Source organism: Hemicordylus capensis, chromosome 5 (genome assembly GCF_027244095.1).
Source record: "Hemicordylus capensis ecotype Gifberg chromosome 5, rHemCap1.1.pri, whole genome shotgun sequence".
Classification (NCBI taxonomy): domain Eukaryota; kingdom Metazoa; phylum Chordata; class Lepidosauria; order Squamata; family Cordylidae; genus Hemicordylus; species Hemicordylus capensis.
The window spans coordinates 503,573-530,340 of NC_069661.1; the positions used below are offsets into that span (position 1 = coordinate 503,573).

The 26,768-nt window shown below is 60.8% G+C and overlaps 1 protein-coding gene across 9 annotated transcripts in view; it reads left to right on the forward strand.

Annotated features, from left to right (window-relative positions):
• M1AP (meiosis 1 associated protein) overlaps window positions 1-26,167 on the forward strand; it is a 28,910-nt gene extending 2,743 nt beyond the window's left edge. For 2 of the 9 annotated variants that reach the window (XM_053255676.1, XM_053255679.1), the window contains exons 2-11: window positions 3,562-3,635; window positions 9,120-9,408; window positions 14,682-14,867; window positions 16,083-16,299; window positions 22,410-22,565; window positions 23,405-23,561; window positions 24,400-24,541; window positions 24,817-25,026; window positions 25,239-25,385; window positions 25,525-26,167. In XM_053255676.1, the coding sequence (XP_053111651.1) occupies window positions 9,157-9,408; window positions 14,682-14,867; window positions 16,083-16,299; window positions 22,410-22,565; window positions 23,405-23,561; window positions 24,400-24,541; window positions 24,817-25,026; window positions 25,239-25,385; window positions 25,525-25,668 (1,611 nt within the window). In that variant the 5' untranslated portion in view covers window positions 3,562-3,635; window positions 9,120-9,156 and the 3' untranslated portion in view covers window positions 25,669-26,167. Of the gene's footprint in view, window positions 1-2,330; window positions 2,388-2,703; window positions 2,755-2,864; window positions 2,965-3,097; window positions 3,243-3,307; window positions 3,410-3,561; window positions 3,636-4,958; window positions 5,086-9,119; window positions 9,409-14,681; window positions 14,868-16,082; window positions 16,300-22,409; window positions 22,566-23,404; window positions 23,562-24,399; window positions 24,542-24,816; window positions 25,027-25,238; window positions 25,386-25,524 lie in introns of those variants that run through there. The other 7 variants (XM_053255681.1, XM_053255675.1, XM_053255678.1 and 4 more) reach the window with 7 other exon arrangements.
• The last annotated feature ends 601 nt before the right edge of the window (window positions 26,168-26,768 follow it).

The window sequence follows — 26,768 nt, forward strand, 5'->3', positions numbered from 1 at the left end:
ACTTTCCCACACGAACCGGGGAAGCCCACGAAGCATTTCGACTCTGAGGGTAGAAGCCCTTGCTTGGACCCAAGGAAGAGTTGAAGGCTCTTCATCAGACAGCTCTGGGAAAGACGCAGATTCACAACATCCCCAGAGGCTACCCTCGGGAAGCAGGCCCAGGACAATACGGGCAGGACTGTGGCATGGAAGAGGGGATGCGGCCGCCTCACAGAAACCGGCCTTCACAACAGAAGAACAGCCCTGCTGGATCAGGCCCCCCAAGGAGGCCCCTCTAGCCCAGCATCCTGTTCACACAGTGGCCCACCAGATGCCACTGGGAGCCACAGGCAGGAGTTGGAAGGGGCAGGCCCTCTCTGCTGCTGCTGTGACTCCCCTGCAACTGGCTGGAGGTGGCCTGTAGCCCTCTGACTAGTAGCCATTGATAGACCTCTCCTCCATGAAGTTAGCCAAACCCCTCTTCAAGCCATCCAGGGCTGTCACCACTTCTTGTGGCAGAGAATTCCACAAGTGGATTATGTGTTGGGTGAAAAAGTATTTCTGTTGGTTGGTCGTAGATTTCCTGGCAATCAATTTCATGGGATGGCCCCTGGTTATGGGAGAGGGAGAACAATTTCTCTCTGTCCACTTTCTCCACACCATGCATGGTTTTATAGACCTCTATCGTGACTCCCCGCAGTCGTCTCTTTTCTAAACTAAAGAGCCCCAGGTGTTGTTTCGTTCCAATGTGTATCACTTTACACATGCCAGCACTGAACTCTCCACTTATGCCTACCTTCTGTTTTCTGTTTCCTGTGCTACCAGTTAGCAACCCACACATGTACTTGTCCCCTTATCCCATGACTGCTAAGTTTCCTCAGGAGTCTTTGATGAGGAACTTTGTCAAAAGCTTTTTGGAAGTCCAGGTATATAATGTCAACTTTATCCGCACACTTGTGGACACTCCCAAAGAACTCCAAAAGGTTTGTGAGGCAAGATTTCCCTTTGCAGAAGCCATGCTGGTTCTCTCCCAGCAGGGCCTGTTCTTCTAGGTGCTTTACACTTTTATCCTTGAGGATGCTTTCCATCCACTTGCCTGGAACGGATGTTAAGCTAACCAGCCTGTAATTTCCCGGATCGCCCCTGGGTCCCTTTTTGAAAATCAGTGTTACATTTGCTACTCTCCAGTCCTCTGGTACAGAGCCCGATTTCAGAGATAGGTTTTCCGGACTGTTTAAGAGTACAACTTTGTCAGGACTCTTCTCTCACACATGGAAGGGCCAATTGTCAGAAGAAAAGCCAGGAAGGATAGTTCACCTTCACCCGTGATTGTAACCCTAATGAAGCCGTTACAAATATCGTCGTTAAACACCTCAATGGCTGCCCCTTGTTTGCAACAGAGAACACAAGAGCCCCCCTCTGGGAGCTCCCGGGATCCCTGACAGCCGAACCGGGAGAGGATTCCTGACGGGCAGGCCCAGGAAGGAGCCGGCCTGCTGGGCAAGCAGCCCCATCTCCTCACCCGCGGCTCTTTGGACATGTGCTCCTCTGGTGGCGGGAAGCGTCGCCGGCCGGTCTGGGTCTTCCGCTTGGCCAGGAGGGAGGCGGGACAGGGCCCTGGGCCAAACTCCTGCAGCGGTCCACACGGCCAGAAATCAGGGAGGTCTGGGGAGCTGGGCCTGCTCCCCTTTCTTCCCCATCCTCTGTGCGTGCAGTGACCCAACCAGGTGTCGGAGGCGCCAGCAGGGATGGTCTGCTGAGTGGCAGCTGGATCTCCGCTGCCTCCCCTCCTCCCCAGCTGCTGTGCACACCTGCCTGCCTCCCTTTCAAAAGCACAGGCTGGGGCCTTGGTAGCAGCCAGGCCCCTAAACTGCTGGGTGGCCGCCAGGTCCCTGCTCTGGAAGGAGGCAGAGGTCACGGGTTTCCCCTTCTTTCTCTTGCTGCTGTGCAAAGAAATAAAATCCCATGTTCCCCCTGCATGCAGACACGCAGAGGCGCCCTTACCCCTGGACTGCGGGGGCCAAAGTCCAGGGCCTCTACACCCCCTGGGGGCCCCCAAATCCTTTCTAGTCTGTCCCAGGTGGTGTGGTCACATTAAAAATGTGTTCAAAATACGGGGTGGGTGGGTGGGTGGGTGAGGGCCTCCAAAAGCCTTGAGGTCCGGGCTCCCAAATGACCTAGGTGCACCTCTGCAGACTCTTCCACACACACGTGCACTTGTGTGCATGAGTTCCTCTGGCTCAGCCTCAGAAACATTTTTCTGATTGCCTACTATGGTCCCGTCATAGGGCCGCCACACGACGCCAGCAGTGAAACTGAGCGGTCACCCAGCTGGGGGGGGCCTCCCTCAGGGGGGGCCCAGGGGCCCTAGCCCTGCTAACTGGGCCAAGAGGCCCCTTTTCCACGTGGTGATTCTCTTTTTTCAGCAGGGGGGGAGTCCCTGGCCCTCTCCAGCCCCAGCCCAGCATCCCTCCAGTGGCTGTTGCTGGGGTCTGTCTTGTGTTCCTTTTTGGATTGTGAGCCCTTCGAGGGCAGGGAGCCATCTTATTTATTTATGATTCCTCTGTGTAAACCGCCCTGAGCCATTTTTGGGAGGGCGGTATAGAAATCGAATGCATGAATGAATGAATAAATAATAATAATAATAACAACAATAACAACATGCACCCCCCGCCCAGTGTTCAATTATAGCAACACCTTGCCCTGACCGGGGGGGGGGCAGCGGGGAGGGGGAGGCATCTCTGGCTGGTGCCTGCAGCGTCTGGCTTCTCTCTGGTGAGGGGGGGGGAGCCCAGGGGGCCCCAGTCAGCCCCAGGAGACAACCCCCCCCCCGCCGCGTGGGGCTGCCTGGTGGGGGGCCTCCCTCAGGGTTGCCGCAGCAGCGCCAAGGCCTCCGGTCCTGCTGTGGGGTGGAGGCATCCCAGCCCCCCCCACACACCCCCCCTGTGGCTCCTCTCCGTGGCAGGGAGGCTTCTTCTTGGCCCTGTGTGTGGGGTGGGGTGGGGGGGCCACTGAGGGCCAGAGTGCGTGGGGGGGGGAGCCCCCTGGGGTCTCCTGTCTCCGCTGAGGGGGGCGGGGGGTCGCTCTGGGTCAGGCCGCTGCAGGGAGGAGACTCCTCCGGGGCCAGGCCTGCTCCCCAGAAGAGGCCGCCCGTCGCCCGGCCTTGAAGTCCTGGGCCCAGCAAGGGAGCCGCTGCCTCCGTTTTCCTGGCACCCGGCCTGGAGGGGAGGCCTACTCCAGGCCCCGGCAGGGAGGCCTGCCTGGTGGGGGTGGGGGGGGTGTCTCGGCCGGGGGGGGGCTTCCTCTTTGTGAGGCGGCGGCGGCTGGGCTGAGTGTTGGGGGTGGGGTGGGGGGCTCCCCTCTCCAGGGCCAGGCCTGCCCCCCCCCGGCAGCCCCCCCCCAGAGTGCTGCTGGTGGGCAGCAGGAGCGGGTGGGCGGCAGCCCCCAGGCGGGGGGTGGGGTGGGGGGGGTGCCCCCTTGGAGGAGGGCGGTGAGGCGGGCTGTGCCCCTCTCCTCCCCAGGCGCAGCCGCCTCCCTCACCGCCTCCTCTCCCTCCCTCCCTCCCTCCCTCCCTCCTCCTAGGTCTGCTGGCTGCGTGTGGGGCTGGACCAGGCCGGCGGCACCATCGGCTCCCTCCTCCTTGGCTGGCGCAGCAGGTGAGCAGGAGGGCCGGCCGGGGGTGGGGGTGGGGTGGGGGGGGGTGGGGGGGTCAGCGGAGGCGTCAGGGTGCAGCTCTCACTGAGCGAGAGGTTCACGGAACAGGGCCCCCCCCCAGCACCCCCCCCCCGCTTTCTTCATTATCTCCCCCCCTCTGGGGGCCACCAGAGAGAGGGATGGACAGGGGCCCCCCCCAGCTACGCCCCGGCTCCATCTCGCTCAGGGTTGTCTACCCAGACTGGCAGCAGCGGCTTCTCCCAGGCTGCAGGCAGGACTCTCTCTCCCAGCCCTGTCTTGGAGATGCTGCCGGGGAGGGAACCAGACGCTCAGATTTTATTTCTTCATTTATTACATTTTACACCCCGCTCTTCCTCCAAGGAGCCCAGAGCGGAGTACTACAGACTTAGGTTTCTTTCTCACAACAACCCTGTGAAGTAGGTGAGGCTGAGAGAGAAGGGACTGGCCCAGAGTCACCCAGCTGGTTTCATGGCTGAAGGGGGATTTGAACTCGGGTCTCCCTGGCCCTAGTCCAGCACTCTCACCACTACACCACGCTGGCTCTCAGATGCTCTTCCCGGAGTAGCCCCACCCGCTAAGGGGGATCTCTTTCAGTGTTCCCATTCAGAGGGAACCCAGGGTGGGCCCTGCTTAGCAAAGGGGACGATCCATGCTTGCTTCCTCGAGACCAGCTCTCCTCCCACAGGGACAGAAGAAGAGCCCTGCCGGATCAGGCCCAAGGAAGCCCATCCAGTCCAGCATCCGTTTCCCACAGTGGCCCACCAGAAGCCCACAGTCAAGAGAGGAGGACATGGCTTCTCTCCTGCTGTTGCTCCCCTGCAACTGATATTGAGAGAGGCATCGTGCCTCTGAGGCTGGAGGTGGCCCACAGCCACCAGACTAGTAGCCGTTGATAGACCTCTCCAAAATGAATTTGCCTAAGCCCCTTTTAAAGCCATCCAGACTAGTGGCTGTCACCACATCTTGTGGCAGAGAATTCCATAGGTTAGCTATGCGCTGTGTGAAAAAGTACTTCCTTTTGTCGGTCCTGAAATTCCCAGCCTTCCGTTTCATGGAACGATTCCTGGTTCAAGAGCTGTGAGAGAGGGAGAAAAATTTCTCTCTGTCCACTCTCTCTATTATTCCATGCATAATTTTATACACCTCGATCATGTCTCCTTTTAGTCATATCTTTTCTAAACAAAAGAGCCCCAGATGCTGTAGCCTTGCCTCCTAAGGAAGGCGCTCCAGGCCCCTGACCATCTGGGTTGCCTGCCCTCTTCTGCACCTTCTCCAGTTCTGTAATGCCCTCCTTAGGATATGGTGACCAGAACTGCACACAGTACTTCAAATGTGGCTGCACCGTAGATTTGGAGAAGGGCGTTCGTCCTCTTAGTCCTCTTCGGGAACATCACGTAGATTGCCTGGCAAGCTCACCCCATCAAGCCCAGGGTATGGTCTTCCTCAGTGGCCAGCCAGATGCCCCCCGCCCCGGGGAATTCACAGGCAGGTGTGGTCGACCCCTAACCTCTGGCAGTCGCAGGTGGCCTGCCTCGGGAGCCAGGGCTTCCATTCGGTCAGTGCTTCGATCTGCAGGCTCTCCAGAGGAAAAGTGGCCACAGTCCCCTGTGGGGCCTGGCCATGCTTCGCCTCCTGGACCTTTCCCAGACAGCAGGCTTTCATCGGGTTTTCTGCGAGGCCTGAGTTCTGAGTTCAAAGTTGCCCAAAAAAACCGACGCAAAAAGTGGATTTGTTTACCCCAGATATAAATTGGGCTACACTCTTAATGCACAATAAAAACAAACAAACCCCAAATTGTGTGTGAGGTGTTCTCCAATAGCTCGCGGGGACTTTGGGGTAAATTTGGCCAATATGTGAACGCACACCTCCATTCCGGAGGAGTAAGAACTAAAGTCGGGTCACAGGTATGAAAAACCTCCTGGTCCCTCTGATCTGTGCTTCACCTATATTTTCACGATCATGCAGGTTGCCTAAAACAAGGCTGTGGAACTTTGACCCTCCAGCTGTTTTGGGACTACAATTTCCTTCATCCCGAGCCATCAGGGATTATGGGGCTTGTAGTCCAAGATCTGCAGGAGTGCCCAAGTTGGGCAGCCCTAACCTAGAGAATCTCGTTTCCCCTAAACTAGATCGACGCACAGATTCCTCCCCACCGCTGAGCTCCTAGAGCTCTTGTCTCCTGGGAGAGAGCAGGGCCAGCCCAAGACATTTTGTGGCCTGAGGCAAATGTCACACACACACACACACACACACAAGGCACACCCCGCCTCTGTGGGCATTCTCTGCCTGGCATTCTGTGCTGCCAAGGTGGCGGCAGCAGCAGCCGCAGCAGCTTGCAGCCAGTCTTGGGTGATGCGACTGAGCCAGGCAGTGGTGGAAGGCGTGTTCCTCACTCAAGTTGGCAGCAGGGAAGAAGAGGTGTGCTTCAGCAGGGCCAGGAAGGGCAGGAGCAGGGGAGAATGTCAGGATAGCAACTGGGGGGGGGCCCTCTGGCACTTCCCCCCCATACCCCTCCCTGCCCCAGTGCCCGAGGCGACTGCCTCACCCTTCTTCCTGGAAGGGCTGCCCTGCAGGAGAGCGTGAAAACCCTCCACTGTCTCCACGTGGATCATTTTCTAAAGATACCTTTATCACCCCACCCCACCCCACCCCACCCACTGTGCTCAAAAGGCCCAAACACTGCAGCCTTTCCTCAAAGGGAAGACCTTCTGACCTCCCCCCTCCCCCCGCCCGTCCTTTGGGTGGCCCTTCAGCGCCCCTTCCCTGGCTCTTCCTTTGTGTAGGCCGAGCCTGTCGTTCCCAAGCATGGCAAGGGTTCCAGCAGAGGCTGACGTGGCCAGCTCCCTCTTGTTGTCCCCCCTTGGTCATCATGTGTCTCTGCACAGCCAGGGCTGGCAGCTCACCTGGCCCGCTTGCCCTGCTCCGGGCACTTCCGATGATGGGCTCAGGGTCTGCAGCACAACCAGGCGAGACCATCTCTGTGTCCGAAGGAGGAGGGCAACCTCTGTGTTGAAGCCAGTGCATGGCTTCAATACCAGTGGAGCACCTAGGTCCAAAATCAGCCCGGACCTAGAGGGCTTCGGAGGCCCCCTCTTCCATTAAAGTCTTCATGGAAAACATGAGCAATGGAAATCAAAAGCCGAAAGCAGATGAGAAATGAGTTGCACCCTTGCACCACTGTGGGTTGCACCCTTGCACAAGAACTTGTGTTGAAATTTTTTAAAAATAATAATTTTACATGAGCGGCAACATTATTTCAGGAATGGACAGAAAGGAGCTGTAAAAATCAGCAAATCCAAGTGAACCGTCCAGATCACATAGTGCTGCAGCGCATCAAACATGGTGCAAGCCTCCATACAACAGAAATACACAGCACTTTCCTCTAACATTTTTGCAACGTTACAGGGCCAAAACGCATCAATAAAACCCGAACCAAGCCATCGCAAATATGGACGGCATCCTGGTGACAGTGCAGTGACCGCGGTGTCACAGCACGAGAAGTGCAGAAGGACACTTAACGGACACGTTGCAAAACTGTTGTAGCCTGTGATCTGGAAAACGCCCTGGAAGCTTTTCACAGGGGGCTTTTGAAGCCCTTTAACTTGCCTCTCCTCCAGAACAGGGGGGGTGCATTCACATATTGGCTAGATTTACCCCAAAGTCCCTGTGAGCCTTAACCCTGTGGCAGTTAACACACAATTTGGGTTTTTCACTGTGCGTTAGAGGGTAACCCGATTTATATGTACTGTTTTAATGCTTGTGTTTTGATTTATTTATTTTTTTAATCAGATTTGTTTCTATACTTTTTAGCTCAATATTTTTAATGTGTCTTTTTTATAATTGTGTTTTAAAATTTTATTGTGAGCTGCCTTGATATTTTCTTAATGAAAGGCAGCTTATAAATTTAACAATATAAACAAATAAATAAATAACCAGAGTTTTTTTTTTAAAAACCCACTATTTGTGGTGTTTGTGGCATTGTGGTCCCCACTATTTGTGGGGACAACTTTGAGTTCTCAGTAAAGCCCCCCCCCGTAAACTTGTGGTCAAACCTGCTGTGTGTAAAAGTCCCTGGTGTCCCTCCTCATTCATGCTCTGCATTGGCGGAGATGCCAGCTAAGTCACTGCAGTCACTGCAATGTGCTTGGGGGGGGGGGTTGGACTCCCGGCCCCTCCGCCCTCCTTGGAGCTGCCTTGGTCCTGGCAACGTGCTTTCTTTCCCCGAATGCCAGCAGGCAATGCTGCCAAGACCTTCAGTGGCGAGTCCTCCAGGTGGAGCAGAAGCCTTTTGTTTCCACACCTCCGAGCGGAAGATCTCCTGCTTTGCTAACAAGGGGCAGGTCCCAGGCCTGGCCCAGCCGCAGCCCCTGGGCTCTGTCTGGGTGGTGAGGAAGGGCTGGCTGCCCGCTCTCTGGCCTAGCACACCAAGCCCCTTCTAAGGAGCCTCATCCGGGAGTCCTGAGCGCACCACACTTCTGCAGCTCTTTGCAGCCCAGGTTGTGTGTGTGAAAAGGAGCTGGACGGAATGTGGGGGGGCAAGCCGGGTGTGTGCGTGTGTGTAGTGTGTGTGTGTGTCTTGTGCTGCTGAGCCCCCACCCCCCACCCCCCTGGCTTATCAGAGACGGCTGTCCGGCTGGTGGGCGCTCAGCTCAGGGGCTGCGCGGGGCCCTCTGCGCATGATGGAACTGAACTGGCAGCCGGCTGCTCGGCAGTTTAACGCCCCCCGTTCGCTCTCCTGATCCCCGCAGCAGGCCTGCTGGTTGTGGCTGGAGCTTCCTTCAGAGGAGAGCACACCGCCCCAGACCCCACGCCTGCTGCTGTGCAGCTGGGATAGGGCAGCCCCAGAACCTGCCTCCTGCCTCTGGAATGAGTTGGGGCCAGGGCCACATGTGCGCACTTGGGCTCTTGATGTTTCTCCACCTATCATGGGATAAATGGTGGAGAAAAGAGGCAGGGGGGTGGGGGGATTCACGGGCCAAAGCACTGTCGCCTGGGAGTGGCCCCAGGGAGTCCGCAGAGCCGAGGAGGAGACGGACGCCTGATGTGCATCCTGGCCCTTCTCTTCTTCCCTTGCCCCAAGGGCAGCGGGGGGTTTTGGGGGGGGGGACAGGCCCTGCTGCTCACTCCCTGTGGGGCCAGTTTGGGACTTGCTGCCTTCAGCCTGCTCCTCCCCTGTGAGCATACAGACGGTTGCCCCCCCCGTCACCCCCCACACTAAATAAATGGCGAATGCCTGAGTGTGTGGTGATTGATTGATTTTTATTTTTTTTATTTCTTGTTAAATTTGTATGCCGCCTTTCATGACAAACAATCCCAAGGTGCTTTACAAAAGTTAAAAAGCATATAATGTTGGTATTCCCTGCCCTGTTCCTCCCCTGGCCGCCTCCAGGTCTATCCCCCTCCCCACAGGTCATGTGGCAGGGAGTCCTCCTGCTCATGCCAGCTCTCTGCTTCTCCCCTCACAGGCAGGCCGCTTGGAGCAGCAGCAGCAGCAGCAGCAGCATGAGTTCTGGGAGGCGAGGAGGAGGGGGGGCTGCCAGCCCAGGCCCCCCCGCTGCTTGCTCCTGGCAGCCCCCGCGCATCCTGGTGGTGGACATCCGCCCCCCGCATTGGGCCCACCTCTGCCCCAATCTCTGCCAAGCCCTGGAGAACGTCTTCTCTCTGGCCTGCAGCCTGGCGGGCCCTCCCCGCCTCTCCCAGCTCAGCCTCTACGTGGCGGCCCAGGGCCGGCAGGAGTGCCTCTTGCCCTTGGTGGTGAGTGCCGGGCGGGGCGGGGCGGCGGGCCTGGAGGTGCTTCCGGGAGGGCTGCCGAGGAGACCCTCTCCGGGGCCCGGGGCTCCCCCTTCCCTGGACTCGGGTCTGCGCTGGCCACCTGGCGGGGGATTTGGCTCCGGCTGCCGCAGCCGCCTCTCTGCCCTGATGGGGCCTCCCTGGCTCCCTGCCCCCTTTTCTCCTCCAGCTGCCCTGGGAATGTGGCACCCATGGAGAGCTTGTCCGCCCCCCCCCCTCGGCCAGGCCTTCCTTCCTCTCGCTGAGCAGTGGGGCTGCGGGTGGGATTTGCTGCAGGTGCTTCAGGGGGGGATGGGAGGGGCCCCCCATCAATTCCTTTCGGCTGTGGCTAGGCCAGAGTCCGATGCTTGCCCCAATCGGCAGCTTCGAGCCAGGGCTGCAGGCCCAGTGGTCTGGCCAGGGCCCCCAGCACCCCACTCGCCTGCCAGCCCCCTTCCTGGCCCCCGCTCCTGAATGAACAATCCTAGCAAAGGGTGGAGGCCTGGGGGGGGGGCGGGCGGGACGGAGGTTTCACTCCAAATCCACAAAGAAGAAGAAGAAGAAGAAGAAGCCTCTCTGAACAGAACGTCGCTTCTCGTGGCCCCTTCCCTGGCCCCGGAGGCCAGCTGCGTCCATGGGTGTGCCCAGAAGACCATCCATTTGCGGTGTGGGCCCCCCCCGCCCCCCGTGGTCCCAGCTAGGGGCTCTGGGGGACCAGACCACAGCGGCAGCCTTTAGCCTCCCGGCAGGGACCCGCATGGAAGTCTGGCCGCCGCGTTCTTTGCCTTGTTTTTCTCTGTAAACGGCTTGGAGGACTTCTCTTGGAGAGAGCCGCAGCCGCAGCCGTAGCCACTGTGCTAGCCCTGTGCTGCCCCTGGCGCTGCTGCCCTCCCCCGGGAAGCCATCAGGGCATAACCAGCCAGGCTTCCTTCACCGCACAGGCGGGGGGAGGTGGGGCTGCTGCCCAAGTGCCTCGACCCCTTCCCTGCTGGGGAGATCACCCGGGCCAGCCCGACAGGGAGGGGGAAGGGGCTGTGTCCTGGCCTAGGCCGGCAGGCGGGCTGTGCAGTCAGACAGGGTTGGGTTAGGCCAGCCTAGGGACCCTCCCGGGGGCAACCTAGGCAGCACCGTCTGTGGTGCCTGCCTGCCCGCCCGCCCTGGGGGCACAGTCTGCAGTCTGCTCCCAAGAGGGACCATTCCCTACAGACAGCCACGGTGAGTTAAGCAGCTGGCAGGAGGCGAAGGGACAGCACCCCCCTCAGGGACCCCTGGCTCTCCCCGCTGGCTTGCATAGTTTTGAAAGGGTTCGGCACATGCGCAGTGGTCTATCAGTGGCTCCTAGTCTGGACAGTTATTGGCCACCGCCAGGTTCAGAAGCAAGATGCCTCTCAGTCCCAGTTGCAGGGGAGCTACAGCAGGAGGGAGCCAGGGTGTGCCCTCGCCTGTAGACTTCCCAGAGGCCTCGGGTGGGCCACTGTGGGGAACCGGATGCTGGGCTAGAGAGGGCCCGCCTTGGGCCTGATCCAGCAGGGCTGTCCTTGTGTTGTCATGAGCATGCCCACCCATCAGTTGTCTCCCTCCCAATCCGCTCGGCATCTCCTCCCTGCTCCGGCAAGTGAATGGGCCCCCACCTTATGGTGGCCTTCCCCAGCGCCCAAATGGAGAGCACCGCTTCTGGAGGGGGCTTAGGCCCCTGACTTCCCCTGGTCAACAATGGAACCAGCCGGGACATGGTTGGCAAAGAGGCATCCGGGGGCCCCCTGTGCCACCCTTCCCATCCCCATCTTGCCCTGTTTGCATATTGCGCACATCCCCCCAAGTGGAGAAGCCGCATCCCAGCACTGGGCACTGATGCATGAGCAGCCAGGTCTCCCTCCCTCCTCCTGGCATATGTCAGTGGGGTGTGGGGCTGCACTGCTGGCCATGGCATGCTATGCTAGAGCTTGAAGGGGCCTTGGGAGTGTGGGTGTTGGGGCAGCTGTATGCGGGCATGTCAGGCAAGGAGGATGAGGATGAGGATGCATTGCCAGGCACGATGGAGCCAAAGGTGTTCTGGCTATATGGCCATGGAGTGTGGGGTGGGAGGCTAGAGTGGCAGCGCTATGGCAGATTAACACAGTAGCAAAGGTGGCATTGGCTACGCCCCCCCCCGCGTTTTCGAGGACCCTGCATGCCCAGCTTCCCTTTTAATATAAATATCCCTTTTCTGCTAAATGTGCCTTTTAAGAGAAGGCCCAGCACAGCATCTGTCCAGTGGCTGTTGCTGTTGCCGACCACATTTTTCTTTTTAGAGCGTGAGCCCTTTGGAGGCAGAGAAGCATCTCTCCACTCTTTATTTTTCTATGTAAACCACTTTGAGAATTTTGATTGAAAAACTGCATATAAATGTTCACTGTTGTGGTAGGAAGTGTGAGTTTGTGGCTAGGTTTCCCATACGCCAAAATTAGCAGATGAAAAAATTGCATTACTTTACTATGCAAGTAAATAATTTATGTTTTAATATTTATGTGCATTCTTTAAAATTTAGGGCCCCTTTATAACATATGCTACAGGCCCCGCACTAGCTTAATCCGGCCCTGGCAGGCATGGTCCACTCTGGGCACGGGCGTCTATGGCAGTGCTCTGGTGAGGCTGCAGCATGTGCCGGTCGCCAGGGTCAGCGAGAGGCACAGGTTCACACGAGCTGTGGATCCTGGTCAGGGCGTCCTGACAGATGACTAGCCCAGATCTGATCCTGGATCCAATATCCTGGTCAATTGTGCAGAACTGGCGCACACCATCACACCCATGTCAGTCGACCCCTGTGTCGTTACGTGGACATGGCCCGACTAAAACCCGACCATCTGGCGGTGGGGACTCCAGCAAAGCGACATGGCCACGGCTCTGTAACGTGGCCTCCCCACAGGAGCACCTGGGCAGAAAGGAAAGGCCCGGCCTGCCACAGCCAGCCCCCCCCGCCCCCCCCAGGGCAGCCCGGGCAGCCCAGCCTGACGGCCGGGGAGAACCCTTGCTTGCCCCTCCTTAGAGCTCTCTGTAGAATCTGCTTCCCACTATCGATCGATTTCGCTTCGCAACCCAGAGAATGCAGCCAAGATCAATACTGTTGAACGGTTTGTCCCTTTCCTGTGGAATTTCTCGAAGGAATCACACGGACCTCATTGCCTGTATCTCCCAGCCTGCCGCTGGTGGATTCTGCCGCCCCCCCCCCCCCCCGCAGGCTCCCGCCCTGCTTAGGAGGGTCAGCTTTCCTCCAGTTAACGGCCAGATACAGCTGGCAGAGCCTCCGGAATCCCTTAATGATAAGCTCCCGCCTCAACTTTCCCCTGTAAATCACACACAAGGATGGTGGTGTCGAGTTGCTAATCCCCTGGAGAAGCCACATGATCCGTTTTGAATCTGAAGCCACTGGATATGTCAAGTAGGTTAGAGACTACACCAGATCTCAGAGCAGGTGGGGGCAAATAACCAATCTAACCCCTCTGAACTCTAACGCTGTATTTATTTAATACATTCATATCTTGCTTAAAATTCAAAGCAACTTCCCATTAAAACAGAAATACAATTTACAGTAATGCACTATTATTAATAAAGTAAACCTAGAGCAGACAGGGAAGCACAAAACCAGAAGCGAAGAATATACAGACCTAAAACATGACGGGGGGGGGCGGCTTTATGAAACGAAAACCGTAGTACCAGGGAAAGGGCCTTGCGCGGCTTCCCTGCCCGGTGTGCTGCGGCCTGCAGCCCCTCCCCTGCTGGCTCGCTGGGGGGCCGCTTGGCCAGGCGGGCAGCACTGCTCTGGAGGCCCCAGTGACGTCCCCTGGTGGTGCTCGATGGTGGAGGGACTCCAGCCATGGGGGCCGGAGGAAAGCAGCGAGAGGCATGGCTGGCCGCTCTGCTCCAGGGTGCACTTTCCTTCCTGGGCCCCCCTGCAGCCAGAAAGACGGGAAGGGCCTCTGTCAATAGTTAAGGATATGGGGGGGGTATCGTCTGGGGTGCTTCTTGGCCAGGTCTGCTGCACCCCTAGAGATGGCCAAGAGGCCACAGCACTGCCAGCTGCCAGGGGGTGGTGCTGACCCGTCCGGGCTGTCAGGCCTGCGGTGGCCACATTTCCAATGGTGGTCTCAAAGCTTCAAAACATCTTAAAGCCACAAAACTGCCAGACAATTTGATGGATGTCAGCGGAATGGAAATGAAAGTTGTCAGGAATGTCCTCCCAAGCGTGCTCCATGGGGAGAGCAGCACTCTGTGTTCGTGGTGACCCTGGCCCTGACACCCCCATGGGGAGGGGAGCCTCAAGCGGCGGGGGGGGGGGGGGTGATGACGATGACGCACAGAAAGCTGTCAGGACAACAATGCTATCTCCTCTTTCCCAGCTTGTATTGTATTTTATTTAGTATATCGGTAGGCTAGGCGTATCTAAACCCAAGCGCCCAAACTCACGTCTCTGGCCAGTGTAGCATCGCTGTAAGCATTTGTCTCCTGAGTTGGTGCTGATGGCCGGAGGCGGTTTGGGTCTGGCTGCTGAGCTAATCGTTTGCAGGGCAGTGGGAGGCCTTGTGTGGGCAGCAGGTGGGTGGTTCTCTTCTGTACAGTCCGTCTTGGCGGTAGAGCGGTTTCCGGCAGAGTGTGGAGAACCCTTTCATTTGCTCCCACCGTCTCCGTCGTGCAGGATCAAGCCTCCGGAATCCCCCCGGGGCCACTCCCCGCCCTCAGAGGGGCGCCCAGGAGGGCTCTCCGGGCCCAGCCACCTCCTCCTGAAGCCAGGCCCTTTCCTCCACACTCCCGCCTGAGGAGTGGCAGCAGCCGTGCCCAGGTCCTGCTGCCGGCGCCTTCTCCATGGCCCACAGAAGCAGGCCCAGACCAGACGTGGGTCTCTGCCGCCTCCGCTGCCCGCAGAGGGGTGGACTGGCCGGAGCTGGCTGCCTTGGCCTCCAGCCCCGTCACCAGGGCAGGGCAGGGCAGGGCAGGCAGCACACCTGGCACTCCGCCTGCAGCCTGCCACGGGGAAGAAGGGACCCAGAGCGCCTCCCCCCCCCAGCGGTGCTTCCTGCCCCCCAGGCCACCCCCCTGGCGCTTCCCCACCCTCTCCAGGGAGCTGCCTGGAGCCTCTGTGGGCTCAGGCCCTGGGCCTCTCCCATTCCGGGCCCTCCACCCCTGCCTCCCTTGCCTGGGAGGAGACACTCATGTCCGGGGGGGGGAGGGAGGATGGGGCCCACTTTCTCCTCCTCCTCCTCCTCCTCCTCCTCTCATTTCAGCCGGTGAGAGGGAGCTTTGCCCGACTCCAGAGCTGCCTTGCTGAGCTCCGCGCCTGGCCAGTGGAGGGGGCGTTCCGGCCCAGGGAGGACCTGGTGGCCCGTGCCGTGCAGGATGGCCTCCAGCAGTTCAAGCAGCACCCCGGGCGGGGCGGGGCGGGGGCCTGCCTGAGCAGCTGCTCCATGGAGGTGAGCGGGGGGGGGGCGGGCAGGTGTCAAGCCCACCAAGCCCAGGTAGCCTGTGGGAGCCAGCCCGTGCCGCCCCCTGGCCTGGCCTCGCAGTGGCCTAGGAGAAGCCTCTGGGATTCAGAGGAATCGTGCCGGTGGCCCCGGAGTCGGCCTATCGCCGTCAAGCCTGGTGGCCAGGGATGGCCCGCTCCTCCATGCATCTCCCGAAACCTTGCTTAAAGCCCCCCGAGCGGGTAGCCATCACCACGTTCCGCCCCAGCGGATGTGCTGTGTGCATTGGTGCCCCCTCCTGCCCATTCTGTGTCCCCTGCCAGTTCCTTTCATGGGGGGGGGTGGCCCCTGGAGAACACCTTTCTCCGCAGCCCGCAGCACTCGGGACACCTCAGGCATGCCCCCTGCCTTAGTCGCCTTTGCCCGCAACGAATGGCCCCCAAGGTGCCCTCCAAGGAAGGTGCTCCAGCTCCAGGCCCCACTGGTCATCTCGCTCACCCTCCTCTGCGCCTTCTCCAGCTCTAGATAGAAGGCCCTTTGGAGCTGCAGCAGCCGCCAGAACAGCGCACAGGACTCCCAAAGGGCCCACTGTGGCCAGGAGTCCTCTCAGGGCGCTGTCCTCAGTCTTGTTTTTGACCCCTCTCCACACAGAGGGGCCACACAAGCGGAGACCCAAGGGCACCTGTGGTTTGCTCCTGTGGTGGGGACCAAACCTCCAGCCATCTCTGGAGCCACCTTGGCCCACCCCCTGCCAGCTGGAGCTTGCTTCCTAGAGTCACCCTCACTGTGCCTTCCCGGCCCGTCCTCCCCGCCACCCCAACCTCCTCCACCCCCACAGCCATCAGGCCTTTGTGAATGTCCCGAGCTCCGTCAAAGGTCCACTGGCACAGAAGACGTGAGTGAGTGCGTGAGGGAGCGTGGTGCCAAGCGCAGGAGGGACCCCAGAGGATGTTTTCCGCATAGAACCACCCAGCCTGATGGGCTCCTGAATTAGGGCCTCCGGGATGGGGGGCTTTGGGGGCAGGAGCCCCCATACAGCACAGCCCTCCTCCCTTGTAACATTAAAGGGGCTGGAGATGGGAAAGCCCCCCCCCACTGCTCTCTCTCTGCCCCCCTGGCCTGTCCCGGCATTCCCAGGAGGAGGTCAGCGGGGGGCCGGCTGGCAGGGGCCTCACGGGAGGGTCTCCTTGGGAGTCAGGGCAAGGCGGCTTCTCTCCCATCCAGATCACGGTCCTGACCAGCCAGCCTGGCACGGAGATGGTCAAGCAGCTGGAGGCCGGGCTGCGGGGTGTGGATCTGGTCAGCCTCCGGCAATTGCAAGTGGTTGAGATCTCCAGCGGGGAGTGCCGGGAGCCGCCAGAGGAAGCCGAGTGGAGCATCCGGGCTGGAGAGGGTGAGGGAGCCGCCGCCACCGCCAGCAGCAGCAGCAGCAGCCGCCATGGTGAGCACAGCAGCAGCCTGGCAGCCATTGATGGGCTTGGGTGGCAGCAGGCCCCGGAATGAGTCTCCCCCAAGCCCTGGAGGGGCTGCCTTGTGGCCAGCAAAGACTCAGAGGCGGGAAGGGACCTGCAGGCGGGGGGGGGGGCTGGGCTGGGGAGCTGCCCCTCCCTCCCTCCGGGCCTTGCTTCTTGGGAGTCTCCCGGCTGCCAGTGAGCTCTTCGGCCACTGCCACTCACCTGCTTGGGCCAGGAGGCGGCGCAGTCATCCCGTGGCCAGAGCCCACGGCAGCCCAGAAGGACTCTGGCCAGGCCCTTCCTGCCAGGCCTGGGAGGGAGCAGGGTGGACCCCTAACTGCCTGCCTGCCTGCTGGCTGGGCAAGTGTCCTGACCGCCACCCTCACCCTCTGGAGGAGAACTGGCTCTGCTGGGCTCTTCCAGTGTGGGGCACATCTGGCCACAGCCCTGCAAGGGTGAGCCGTGGAGACAGCGCTGCTCTGGCCCGCGCGAGTGAGTGTGTGTGTGTGGTGGGGTTGAGCTCCTGGCCTCCCCCTGCATCCGGGGCCTGCCCAGCCCTCTTGGCCCCAGGTCGGGTGGGTCTGCTTCTGCAGGGGCCCTTCTGGGCTGGGCACTGGCTCAGCATCCCCTGCGCCCCGCGAGTGGGTCGGCCCACAGCTTGTGTTCCAGGGCCGAGGCCAGGGAGGCCAGCCGGGGAGTGCCCTCTTCTGGCCTGACTGCTGCAGCGGCTGCCCCCCCCCCCCCCGCCCGCCCGCAGCCAGGGAGAGCCGTCCATCTCGCCCAGCGGCCAGGAATCCCGAGCGGGGGGAAAGCAGCAGCAGCAGCAGCCCGCCTGTCCCTCTGGGCTGTCAGTGGCAGACCGACTGCCGGAGACCAGGCCAGCCCCCCCCCCCCGCCCCGCCTTCGGACGGCTGCCGCCCCTTGAGCCCAGGGGCTCCTCCGGCTGCGGGAGCGGACGGGCTCCCTCCTGGGCAGAGCTTCACAGGGGGCCCTTCTGCTCAGGACAGCGGGGTGGCTGCAGCCTTCCAAGGAATCGCCTCCTGCGATCCGGGACGTGCCGCAGCAAGCAGAGGCCAGTATTGCTCCCGGGCGGCCTCCCGAGCGGCATCGTTCCAGGGGGGTGGTGTGGAAGGCCCTGTGCGAATGGCCACCGCACCAGGGCCCGCCTAACGCCGGCAACAGGCACCCAGAAGCCGCCGTGTGCATTGGCCTTCTGACGGGGGAATGCCCTGGAGCTGACCCCTGCTTGGCTCAGAATCATACCATGCCGAGTGGAGGGGAGCAGGCCCGGCCCCCTGCAGCCCCCTCTGTCTGAAGACCTTCAGGGGAGGAGGAGAGGCAGGCCGAAATCCTCCTCGGCCTCCTGGCATTCCGGCGGCCCCTTCGCTCTGGGCCTGCCCGCTGAGAACAAGGCCCCTGCTCCTTGGCTGTGGCAGCTCTTTAGAGGCTCCCAGAGGCTTCTCTTCTCCCAGCTCCGTCTCCTCCTCCTTCCAGCCTTCCTCGCAGGACTTGGTTTCCCGCCCTAATGCACGCTGGGTGGGGCCTGCTGCTGCCTCTGACACGAATTCATAAGCCACAACTGCTCCAGAATGCAGCGGTGCCATGCCGCGTGGAAGAGCTCAGGCCACCGGTGCCTCGGTTCCCTGGCTCCCGGCGGGCTCCTGAGACCAAAGTGTGGAGTGTGACCATGAGGCGCGAGCACCCTCGGTGGCCTGGCCGGGCTGGGGCCCAGAGACCTTAAGGGCCTCCTCCTCCTCCAGGCCAACCCACACCTCCTCAGGTCATCTCCTAAAGCTCTGCTCCAAATCCCCCCCCACTTGCAGTCCAAGGGGCAGGGCGGGGCGGGGCCCCTTCAGTGCTGGTGGTGCCTCCTTGGCGGGCCTCCTTCCCAGGGAGACCACCGGGCCCCCTCCCTTGTGGGCTTCCTCGGCTTCCTCTCTCCGGCCATTGTTCTTGCTCTCAGAGAGGGCATTTGGGGCATCAAGAACGGGCAGCCCTCGCCTCTGTGGCTGTGTTGTCTTCTTCGTGGCTGCCTCCACAATGCAGGTGTCCTCTGAGGCTTTGAAATGCATTGCCTCCATTGCTGCCTTGTGGACTATAAAGATGGAAAGCAGGGTGCAGATAATCTGCCCTTCAAAACCAACACGCAACGCCCCCCAGAAGACGGAGGCTGCGCTTGTCCGACATCTTGGGGAGGATTACGCTCAGCTCCCTCCCTCCCCCCCTCCCCTGCTTGCTTCCAGCTGGCTCTCCAGCCCTCTTCCCTCCCTCCGTCCTCCTGCCATGATTTCTCCTCCCCAGGACTTCACCCCACTCTCCCGCTGGATGCAACCCGGCAAGTCCCACCTTCCTTGTGCTCTTCCGACCTGTCTAACGGTGATCTTCGTGTCTCTTCTGCTGGGGGAGCTCTCCCTCCGCCGCCGCCCCTCTTGCTTGCTCTCTGCAGACTGCCCCAGGGCAGCTCCCTCTCCCCAGCTTCTCCATACAGCCCTGGGCAAAGCCCCGAGTCCCCCTGGTCACGAGGGATGGCAAGCAAGCTGCCTTCTGCCGAGTCAGGCCTCACCTCTGGCCCATCAGACGCAGTCTGGTCCAGCAGCTCTCCCAGGTCTCAGGCCGGAGCCTTTCCCAGCCCTCCCTAGGGGTGTTGCCAGGGCCTGAACCGGGGGTCTCCTGCAAGCCACATGGGCTCTACCACTGAGCCGGCCCAGTGGTATGGCCAAGTATGGCCTACTCGGACCAGCAACATCTCACCAGGAAGCCAGGATTGATGGAGGTTCAAAGTCAATCTGCTGAGCTGTTTTCTAATGATAAGCGGCAGCACCAACTTCCGCTTTCTGGGGTCTTTCTATTTCATCCTTGGCATTAGCGGGGGGGGGGGGGCTGTAATAAACAAACGTGGCTCCCAGCTGCCACCTGCTGTCCAGAGCCATCATCTGTCTGTTCCATTCAGCCTTCCTTGCTGTGAGTGGCTGTTCTCAGGATGCACCCCTAGAAGGCAGGCGAGCGGGGGTGGCGGAGTGGGGGGAGAGAAAGAGAAATCATTACTTCATGGCTTCCCCCTGGGGTGGGAAGAGGGGCTGCTTGAGCAGGGACATCCTGCAGCTCATCACTCTCAATCCAGAGCTGCCTTCGCACCCAGCATGATCCCTTCCTTTTTCAAGCAGCTGCATCCTCATCCCTTTGATTCAGCCTGGATTGAGGCCCTCTGCTTCCGTGGGCAGTGGCAGGGCCCACTTCAAAAGGAAGGGTCTGTTACTAGCCAACAGGGCAGGACTTCTCAGGATCACCAGAGCTAGAGAAGGCCCAGTTGGGTGGACTGTGAAGACTCTGGCAAAAGAAATGCAAGGTGACAATAAGGGAGGCGAAAAGAGAGTTTGAGGAACCATTTCGCTAAAAGCATCAAGGGGGAATAACAAAAACCTCTTTAAATACATCAGAAGCAGGAAACCTGCCAGGGAGGCGGTTGGACCATTAGACAATGAGGGAGTGAAAGGGATTAAGGAGGACAATATGGAGGTTGCAGAGAAGCTAAATGAGTTCTTTGCATCCATCTTCATGGCAGAGGATACTGAGCATATACCTGTTCCTGAACCAGACTTTTTGGGGATGGAGGCTAAAGAACTGAATCAGATAGAAGTGACAAGAGATGATGTTCTAAACTGTCTGGAAAAACTTAAAAACTAGCAAATCACCAGGGCCAGATGGCATCCATCCAAGTGTCCTTAAAGAACTCAAATGTGAAATTGCTGGACTCCTTCAAAAAATATATATCTTATCCCTGCAATCAGGCTCAGTACCAGAGGACTGGAAAGTAGCCAATAACACTGATTTTCAAAAAGGGATCAAGGGGCAATCCAGGAAATTACAAACTGGTTAGCTTAACATCTATTCCAGGCAAATTGATGGAAAGCATCCTCAAGGATGAAATTGTTAAGCATATAGAATAGACCTTGCTGAGGGAGAACCAGCATGGCTTCTGCAAAGGGAAATCTTGCCTCACCAACCTTTTGGAGTTCTTTGAGATTGTCAACAGGTGTGGATCAAGGTGATCCAGTTGACATAGTATACTTGGTAGTTCAAAAAGCTTTTGACAAAGTTCCCCACCAAAGGCTCTTGAGAAAACTTACAAGTCAAGGGATAAGGGGACAAGTGTCGGTGTGGATTGATAACTGGTTGAAGGACAAGAAACGGGGTAGGAATGAATGGGCAGTTCTCTAAACAGAGGCAGTTCTCTAAGAAGTGGGGGCCCCCAGGGATTGGGGCAGCTGTGAAAAAGGCCAATTCCATGCTAGGAATCATTAGGAAGGGGATTGAAAATAAAACTGCGAGTGTTATAATGCCCTTATACAAAACAATGGTGTGGCCACATTTGGAGTACTGTGTACAGTTCTAGTCACCATACCTCAGAAAGGACATTATAGAACAGGGGAAGGTGCAGAAGAGGGCAACCAAGATGATTAGAGGCTTAGAGCACTTTCCTTATGCGGTAAGGCCAGAACACCTGGAGACTACACACAGAGCTTTTACTTTGAATCTCCTCCAGAATGGAGTGTGCCAGTCCACATATTAGCTGCATTTACCCCGAAGTAGCTGTGGGCTATCAGGGACCAGTGCAGACAGGACTCTGTTTCTCCCCGAATTGAGGCTGCACATTCTGGCTTAGCCCAAAGTATGTCCAGCTTTAAAAACTCTTCTAGTTTCAGTGGTTGGGGTGGGGGGGGTGGAATCCGAGGCTTCTGTTGCTTCTCCCTTGGTGTGTGGAATGGCCATGCCAGTAATTTGGCTTTTCAAAACTCAATGAAGGGGAGTTTCCCTAGGCTTTAGATATACAAAATGGATGTAACATGGGCCTTTGGGTCTGAGCCGATTCTATCAGCCTGCAATGTTCTTCATGACAGAGAAAACTCTGATTTCTGCTTCAAACTTCCCTGCCTCTTACATTGTCTGGGGTGGGGGTGGGGGGAGACATGAGGTGATGAAGACATTCACTCACAAGGGCAGGTTCATTATAAAAATCAGGTCAGATTCTGCAGGCTCGGGTTAAGTGCACTGCTGCTTGATCTGCCTGCTTGGCAGCTCCTCATGCCGCTCTTCCATTCTTAGCTGTCAAACAAACCACAAAAAAGCTCTCTCACTCTCTTCCTCTCTGATGTGGTTTGTGATTGGTTGGAGGAAAAACCCGGAGTAAGCCAGTGGGAAAGCACAGGGAAAAGGTCTGCCAGGGATTGCAGAGAGGAGCTGACCCTCTGTGAACTGTCCATTTAATCCCCCAAATTAAACATCTTGCAAATCTGCTGCAAAGCAGATTTGCTCTTCAGGTACATGCATGAAGGCATGTGTGAATAACTCCAAGGGGCTTTTTAGTTTAGAAAAAAGACTGTGTAGAACCGGGGATCTCAAGGCAAGAGCAATTGCTTTCTTGCTAATTGCAGGGAGGAGGATTCAGGTTTACTCCAAGGAAGCCTCGCCTAATGTTTAGGGCAGCTCCATCACAGAGCAAGGTGTCCTGTGAGGCTGGTGGGGCTCCCTCTCATTGGGGTGCTGCATGGAGAGGTTGGAGGGTTGGCCTCTCTCAGGTTGGGCTGGAGGAGCCAACACCTCCCTGTGCACCACCCCAGTGGCTTTTCAGTGGGACCTCTCACCCAACAATGGTGTACCCCCAATGACCTTCAGAAGCATGAAGCAGGAGAGCTGGTCTTGTGGGAGCAAGCATGAATTGTCCCCTTTGCTAAGCAGGGTCCATTCTGGTTTGCATTTGAATGGGAGACTACATGTGTGAGCACTGTCAGATATTCCACTCAGGGAATGGGGCCTGAGGAAGAGCCCCTGCCTGCTTGCACGCAGAAGGTTCCCAGTTCCCTCCCGGGCAGCATCTCCAAGATAGGGCTGAGAGAGAGAGATTCCTGCCGGCAACCTTGGAGAAGCCGCTGCCAGTCTGGGTAGACAGTCCTGGGCTAGATGGCCCAAGGGTCTGACTCGGCAGAAGGCAGCTCCCTGTGTTCCCAAGCAGCAGCTCCCGTCATGGAAAGGGAGGCCCTGAGCAGCCTGGCTGTGGAGGGCTTTGGGCTGGCATGTGGGGTCCTCTCGCCTGCTGCAGAGACCTCCGTGGGCCTGGACACAGACGTGGACCTCCAGAGCGTGGAGAATGACCTGGTGGCCTTGGAGACCTTCTTCAAAGGCTGGTTCCATGACCATGGCCTGGATCAGGAGCACCTCCACCTCCTCCTGCCTGCTGCAGCCAAGGCCAGCCTGGGTGAGTTGCCTTTCTTTGGGGTCTAGCATCCAGCCGGCTTGTGGCAATCTGCCTGGAGCTTGGGGGGGGGGGTGGCGCCTCAGGAGAGGGGCTGTCTCGTGGGAAGCCCCAGGCCCTGGAGCCAGGCCAGCAGGCAGTCTCTGTGGGGTGCTTCCCAGTTTCCCACTCAACAGTGGCAAGATGCTGCGGTTCAGGCCAATCACAATCAAAACGTAAATAGCGAAGCTACCAGCAGGGGGAGCCGTCTGGCAAAACCAACCGGAAAAGAGAGCAACCTTTTTGGGGGCCCCCCCCGCCCCCCAGACATGCAGCGGTCTCGCAATCCGTCACAGCGATTCAACCTGACCCACGGCATCTGCCATGCAAACGGCACCCTGCTGACAGGGCAGAGACACAACACAGGAAGTGCAGGAGCACGCTTTGCCGATACGCCGTGACCCCGTCGCAGGGCCGGCTCTGCAAAGCGCCCTGGAGCGGCCCGGCAGGGTTGCTTGCGAGCCACGTTGGCCTCCACGCCTGCCATCTCTGATGTGGCCCCCAAGTGGCCCTCGCTCGGTGCCTCTGCAAGGGGAGAGGCCTTGGGCTCCTCTGCTCAGGGCCTCCCCGGGCTTGGGGCACTTGCTCCCTGCTGGCCTTCTGCCCTGCCTTCCTGGTGTGAGCCTGGCACCGGGCAGAGGATCCAGGAGTCGAGTGTGGTGGGCACATTCTCCTTGGCCCAGCGGGGGGCACCCCTTCCCCGGGGCTGGGGGCACACGGGCAGGCCCCCCAGAGGGCTCCGTGGGCTTTCGGGCTCCCCACCCCAGGGCCCCCCCTCACGCGCTCTCCCTTCTGCCCTGCAGCCTGCATGAAGTGCGACATCCAGGAGCGGCTGCTCAGCCCGGCTCTACTCCCGGCGGCCTGCAGGGACAGCACAGCAAGAGCCGGGGAGGCGGCCGGTCCTTTCTGGATGGCCGCTGGACACGGCTGGACCCCCCCGCGCAGGCTCCGAGTCCTCAGGTACCTGGCTGGGCACGGCTACTGGCCTGGCAAGGAGCCGGTGGCAGGAGTGGGCAGAGGGCAGAGCCAGGCCTTTGGCCTGCCGGAAGCCCCACCGGCTCCCCTGAGGGCCCTGCCCCATCCCAAGAAGGGGGGCTGGCTTCCCCAGCACCCCTCTCTGCCCGTGCTGTGTCGTGCGCTCCAGGCGGAGACCCCGGGGGCCTCCCTCAGCTCCCCAGGAGGAGAGGCCCGTGGGCTGGGCTCCGGAGCGTGTCTGGGGGCTGCTGGGGGGCCCCCTCCCCTGCCCGCCCCCTTGGCCCAGCTCAGAGTCCTGCTGCTTTGTGCCCAGCTCTGTCTCCCATGGGCTGCTGTTGGGGGGGGGGAGCCTGGAGGGGCCCCAGTCCTCGGCAGCTCCTGCCCATGCAGAGAGAAATGAGAATCCCCCAAGCAAGTGAGAGGGGGAAGGGGGTTGGCTGGAGGCCCAGGGGCCTAGCGAGGGGAGGGGGCCCCTGTCCATCCCTCTCGGGTGGCCCCCCAGAGGGAGGGAGATAACGAAGAAAATAGGCAGGGATGGAGCTGGAGGGCCCTCAGGAGCTGGGGGCCCGTGTTCTTTGAATCCTCTCGCTCAATTATAGCTACGCCCCTGGCTGGGGGAGTAGCAGGATGTGGCCCCCTGGCTCGGGACTCACTGCCACTCCTTGGTGGCTTGCCCAGGGCCAGCTCCAGGCTCAGGGGGGTCCTCGGCACCCACCACCCTCCGTGACGCCCGCGAGGGGAGGAGGGCTGCTCCCCGGAGGGCCGCCTGCGCGAGGGCAGACCCGGCAGCCGAGCCCCCCCCACCCCCCTTGGGCTCTTGCAGGGCGCTGAAGGCGGAAGGGCTGTGCCAGTCTCTGCTCTGGGGGCTGCCTCTCCTCATCCGGCCCACAGGCTGCTGGCGGCTGGACTGGGAGGAACTGGAGGCCAACCAGCAGCGCTTCCAGGCGCTCTGCCACTGCCTGCGGGTGAGTGGGGGCCGCGGGGGGCGGGGCCCTGGGGCTCAGAGCTGCTGCTGCTGCTGCTGCTGCTGCTGCTGCTGCTCTTCGGCACGGGCGCCCCCCAGCTCTGCTGCCGCCGGTGCTGGAGCCGGGAAGGGAGCCCCGCCGGGGCAGGGAGGCCCAAGGTGGGGCCGGGGCCGGACCAGGCTCAGCGTCCAGCTGCCCTGCAGGGGGAATGGGGGGGGCACGGGAGGAGCCTCCTGCTCCCCCCCCCGCCCCAGGGCTGCGGCTTTGCCTTTCAGAAGCGGGAGTGGCTCCTTCTGGCCAAGTATGAGGCGGAGGGCCCCGTGGCCAGCCCCTTCCAGGTCCTCATGCCCGCCGCCGCCGCCGCCGCCGCCGCCGCCTCGGCAACGCTGCTGCTCCGCTCGGTGGCGGCCCCAGAGCTCCTGCTGCCCTGCAGCTTCCCTCTCCTCCCGGCGGAGCCTCCGGAGGCGGCGCTGGAGGCCATGGAGGCAAGCCGGGGCGCCCCCTTCCCCCCCCCCCCCGCCAGGAGCAGCTGGGAGGCCCCAGGGCACTCGGGGGGGGGGGCTCTCCCAGCCTGCCCTCCAGCTCAGCTGCTGCCGCCCCTCAGTCCTGGAGATCCCCCCCCGGCCCTCTACTTGCTGGGAGGGGGGGGCCAGGAGGGGGCCGCAGCCAGGGATGGACGTCCTGTGCTTTGCTGTAGGGCCTCCTGAGTGGCCTCGCCGTGGAGCCGGCCTACAACCCGCTGAGGGCCACAAGCCGCCTGTACCGAGCTCTGCGGAGCAGCCTGTGCCGCCCCCTCGGCCCCTCCCGGGCCCAGCGCTTGGCAGAGCGCCCCCTGCCCCGCCAGGTACGGCCCGGCCACAGCGGGTGGGGGCCCCTGGGCAAAGGCGGGCCCTCCGGGGTGCCTGCCAGCCAGCCAGCCAGCCAGCCAGCCAGGGGCCTTCCCACCAGCGGGGACGGCTTCCCCGGTCTCCTCTTCCCTGCAGCAATCCAGCAGGCAGCTCCCCAGCAAGGCCCGGGCCGCCGTGGCCCCCCTGCAGATGGCTGCCCCTGCTGCCCGCCCCGGCGGCCGCTCCCGTTTCTCCAGCAAGGAAGAGGCGGAGGCGGAGGCGGCGCTGGACTCTGCGTAGAAGACGACGCTGCTCCACGGGGCACGGGGTGCGGGCCACGGACAGAGCCCCCCCTTGCCGGCGCCCGGCCCGCCCCCGCCAGAAGGCGCAGCTCGAGCCCTCCTGCTGCTGCTGCTGCTGCTGCTGCCAGGGCGGGGGGGGGGCTGCAGCAGCCACAGGAACCTCTGCTGGAGCCCCCTCCACCCCCCTCCCCACCCCCACCCGGGGCCCCAGCGGCTCCAAACAGGCCCTTCCAGGCAGGGAGCCGAAGCCGCTGGGCCAGCTCCAGCAAAGGGCTCTGCGCGGCTTTGGCCCTCCTGCTCAGGCCGCAGCTCGCATCACTCCCCCCCCCCGCCGCAGTGGCCAAGGGAGGCCTGGCCCGCCAGACCCCCAAGTTGGGGTGCCCTGAGCTAGCCCCACACAGAGCCACTTCCTCAGGAGCCTTCTGGAGGGGGCGGGGCGGGGCGGGGGTCTTGCTTGTTTAAGCCTCAGCCCCTCCAATAAACACCGTCGCAGCCGAGCTCTGGTCTCCTCTCCCCTGCGCTCAGAATAAGCAAGCCGTCCCGGGAAGGGCCAGTCCCTGGCGCAGCCCCCAAGGAAAGCAGAAGCGAGGCGGCTCCCCCCCGCCCCTCCTGCTCGAGGGGGGCCGTGGGGAGAAGGGCTGGCTTGCCGAAGCCGGCCTGGAGGCTTCCACCTCCTCCCTGGTCCAGAGGAGGGGCCGGCTCTGCTTTGGCAAGCTTCCTGGCAGAATGGCCGGCCGGCCGGGCAGGCAGGGGCAGGGGCAACAGCAGCGCCCCCCCCCCCCACCCGCGGGAAGGTGCTCCCGAGCAGACTTGGAGTCTGGGCTCGGCTTGCAGCCCTGCGGCTGGGGCTTCCCGCCCCCCCCCCGCCACTCCTCCCCTGCTTTGGCACACCAAGGAGGCCGGAGGGAGCCCTGCAGAGGTGGCCCCCCAGGAGCAGAGACGGGCCCCCTCCTCCACGGACGTGAGGCCTGAATGCACCCAGCAGGCTGCAGGAGGGGAGCGTGGCCCGCACTTCCCAGCCCCCCAACCCCACCCCGGGGTCAGCGGCTCGGCCCTGGCCGGACACGCACACCCAGCGGCACTGCCCGCCCCTCACTC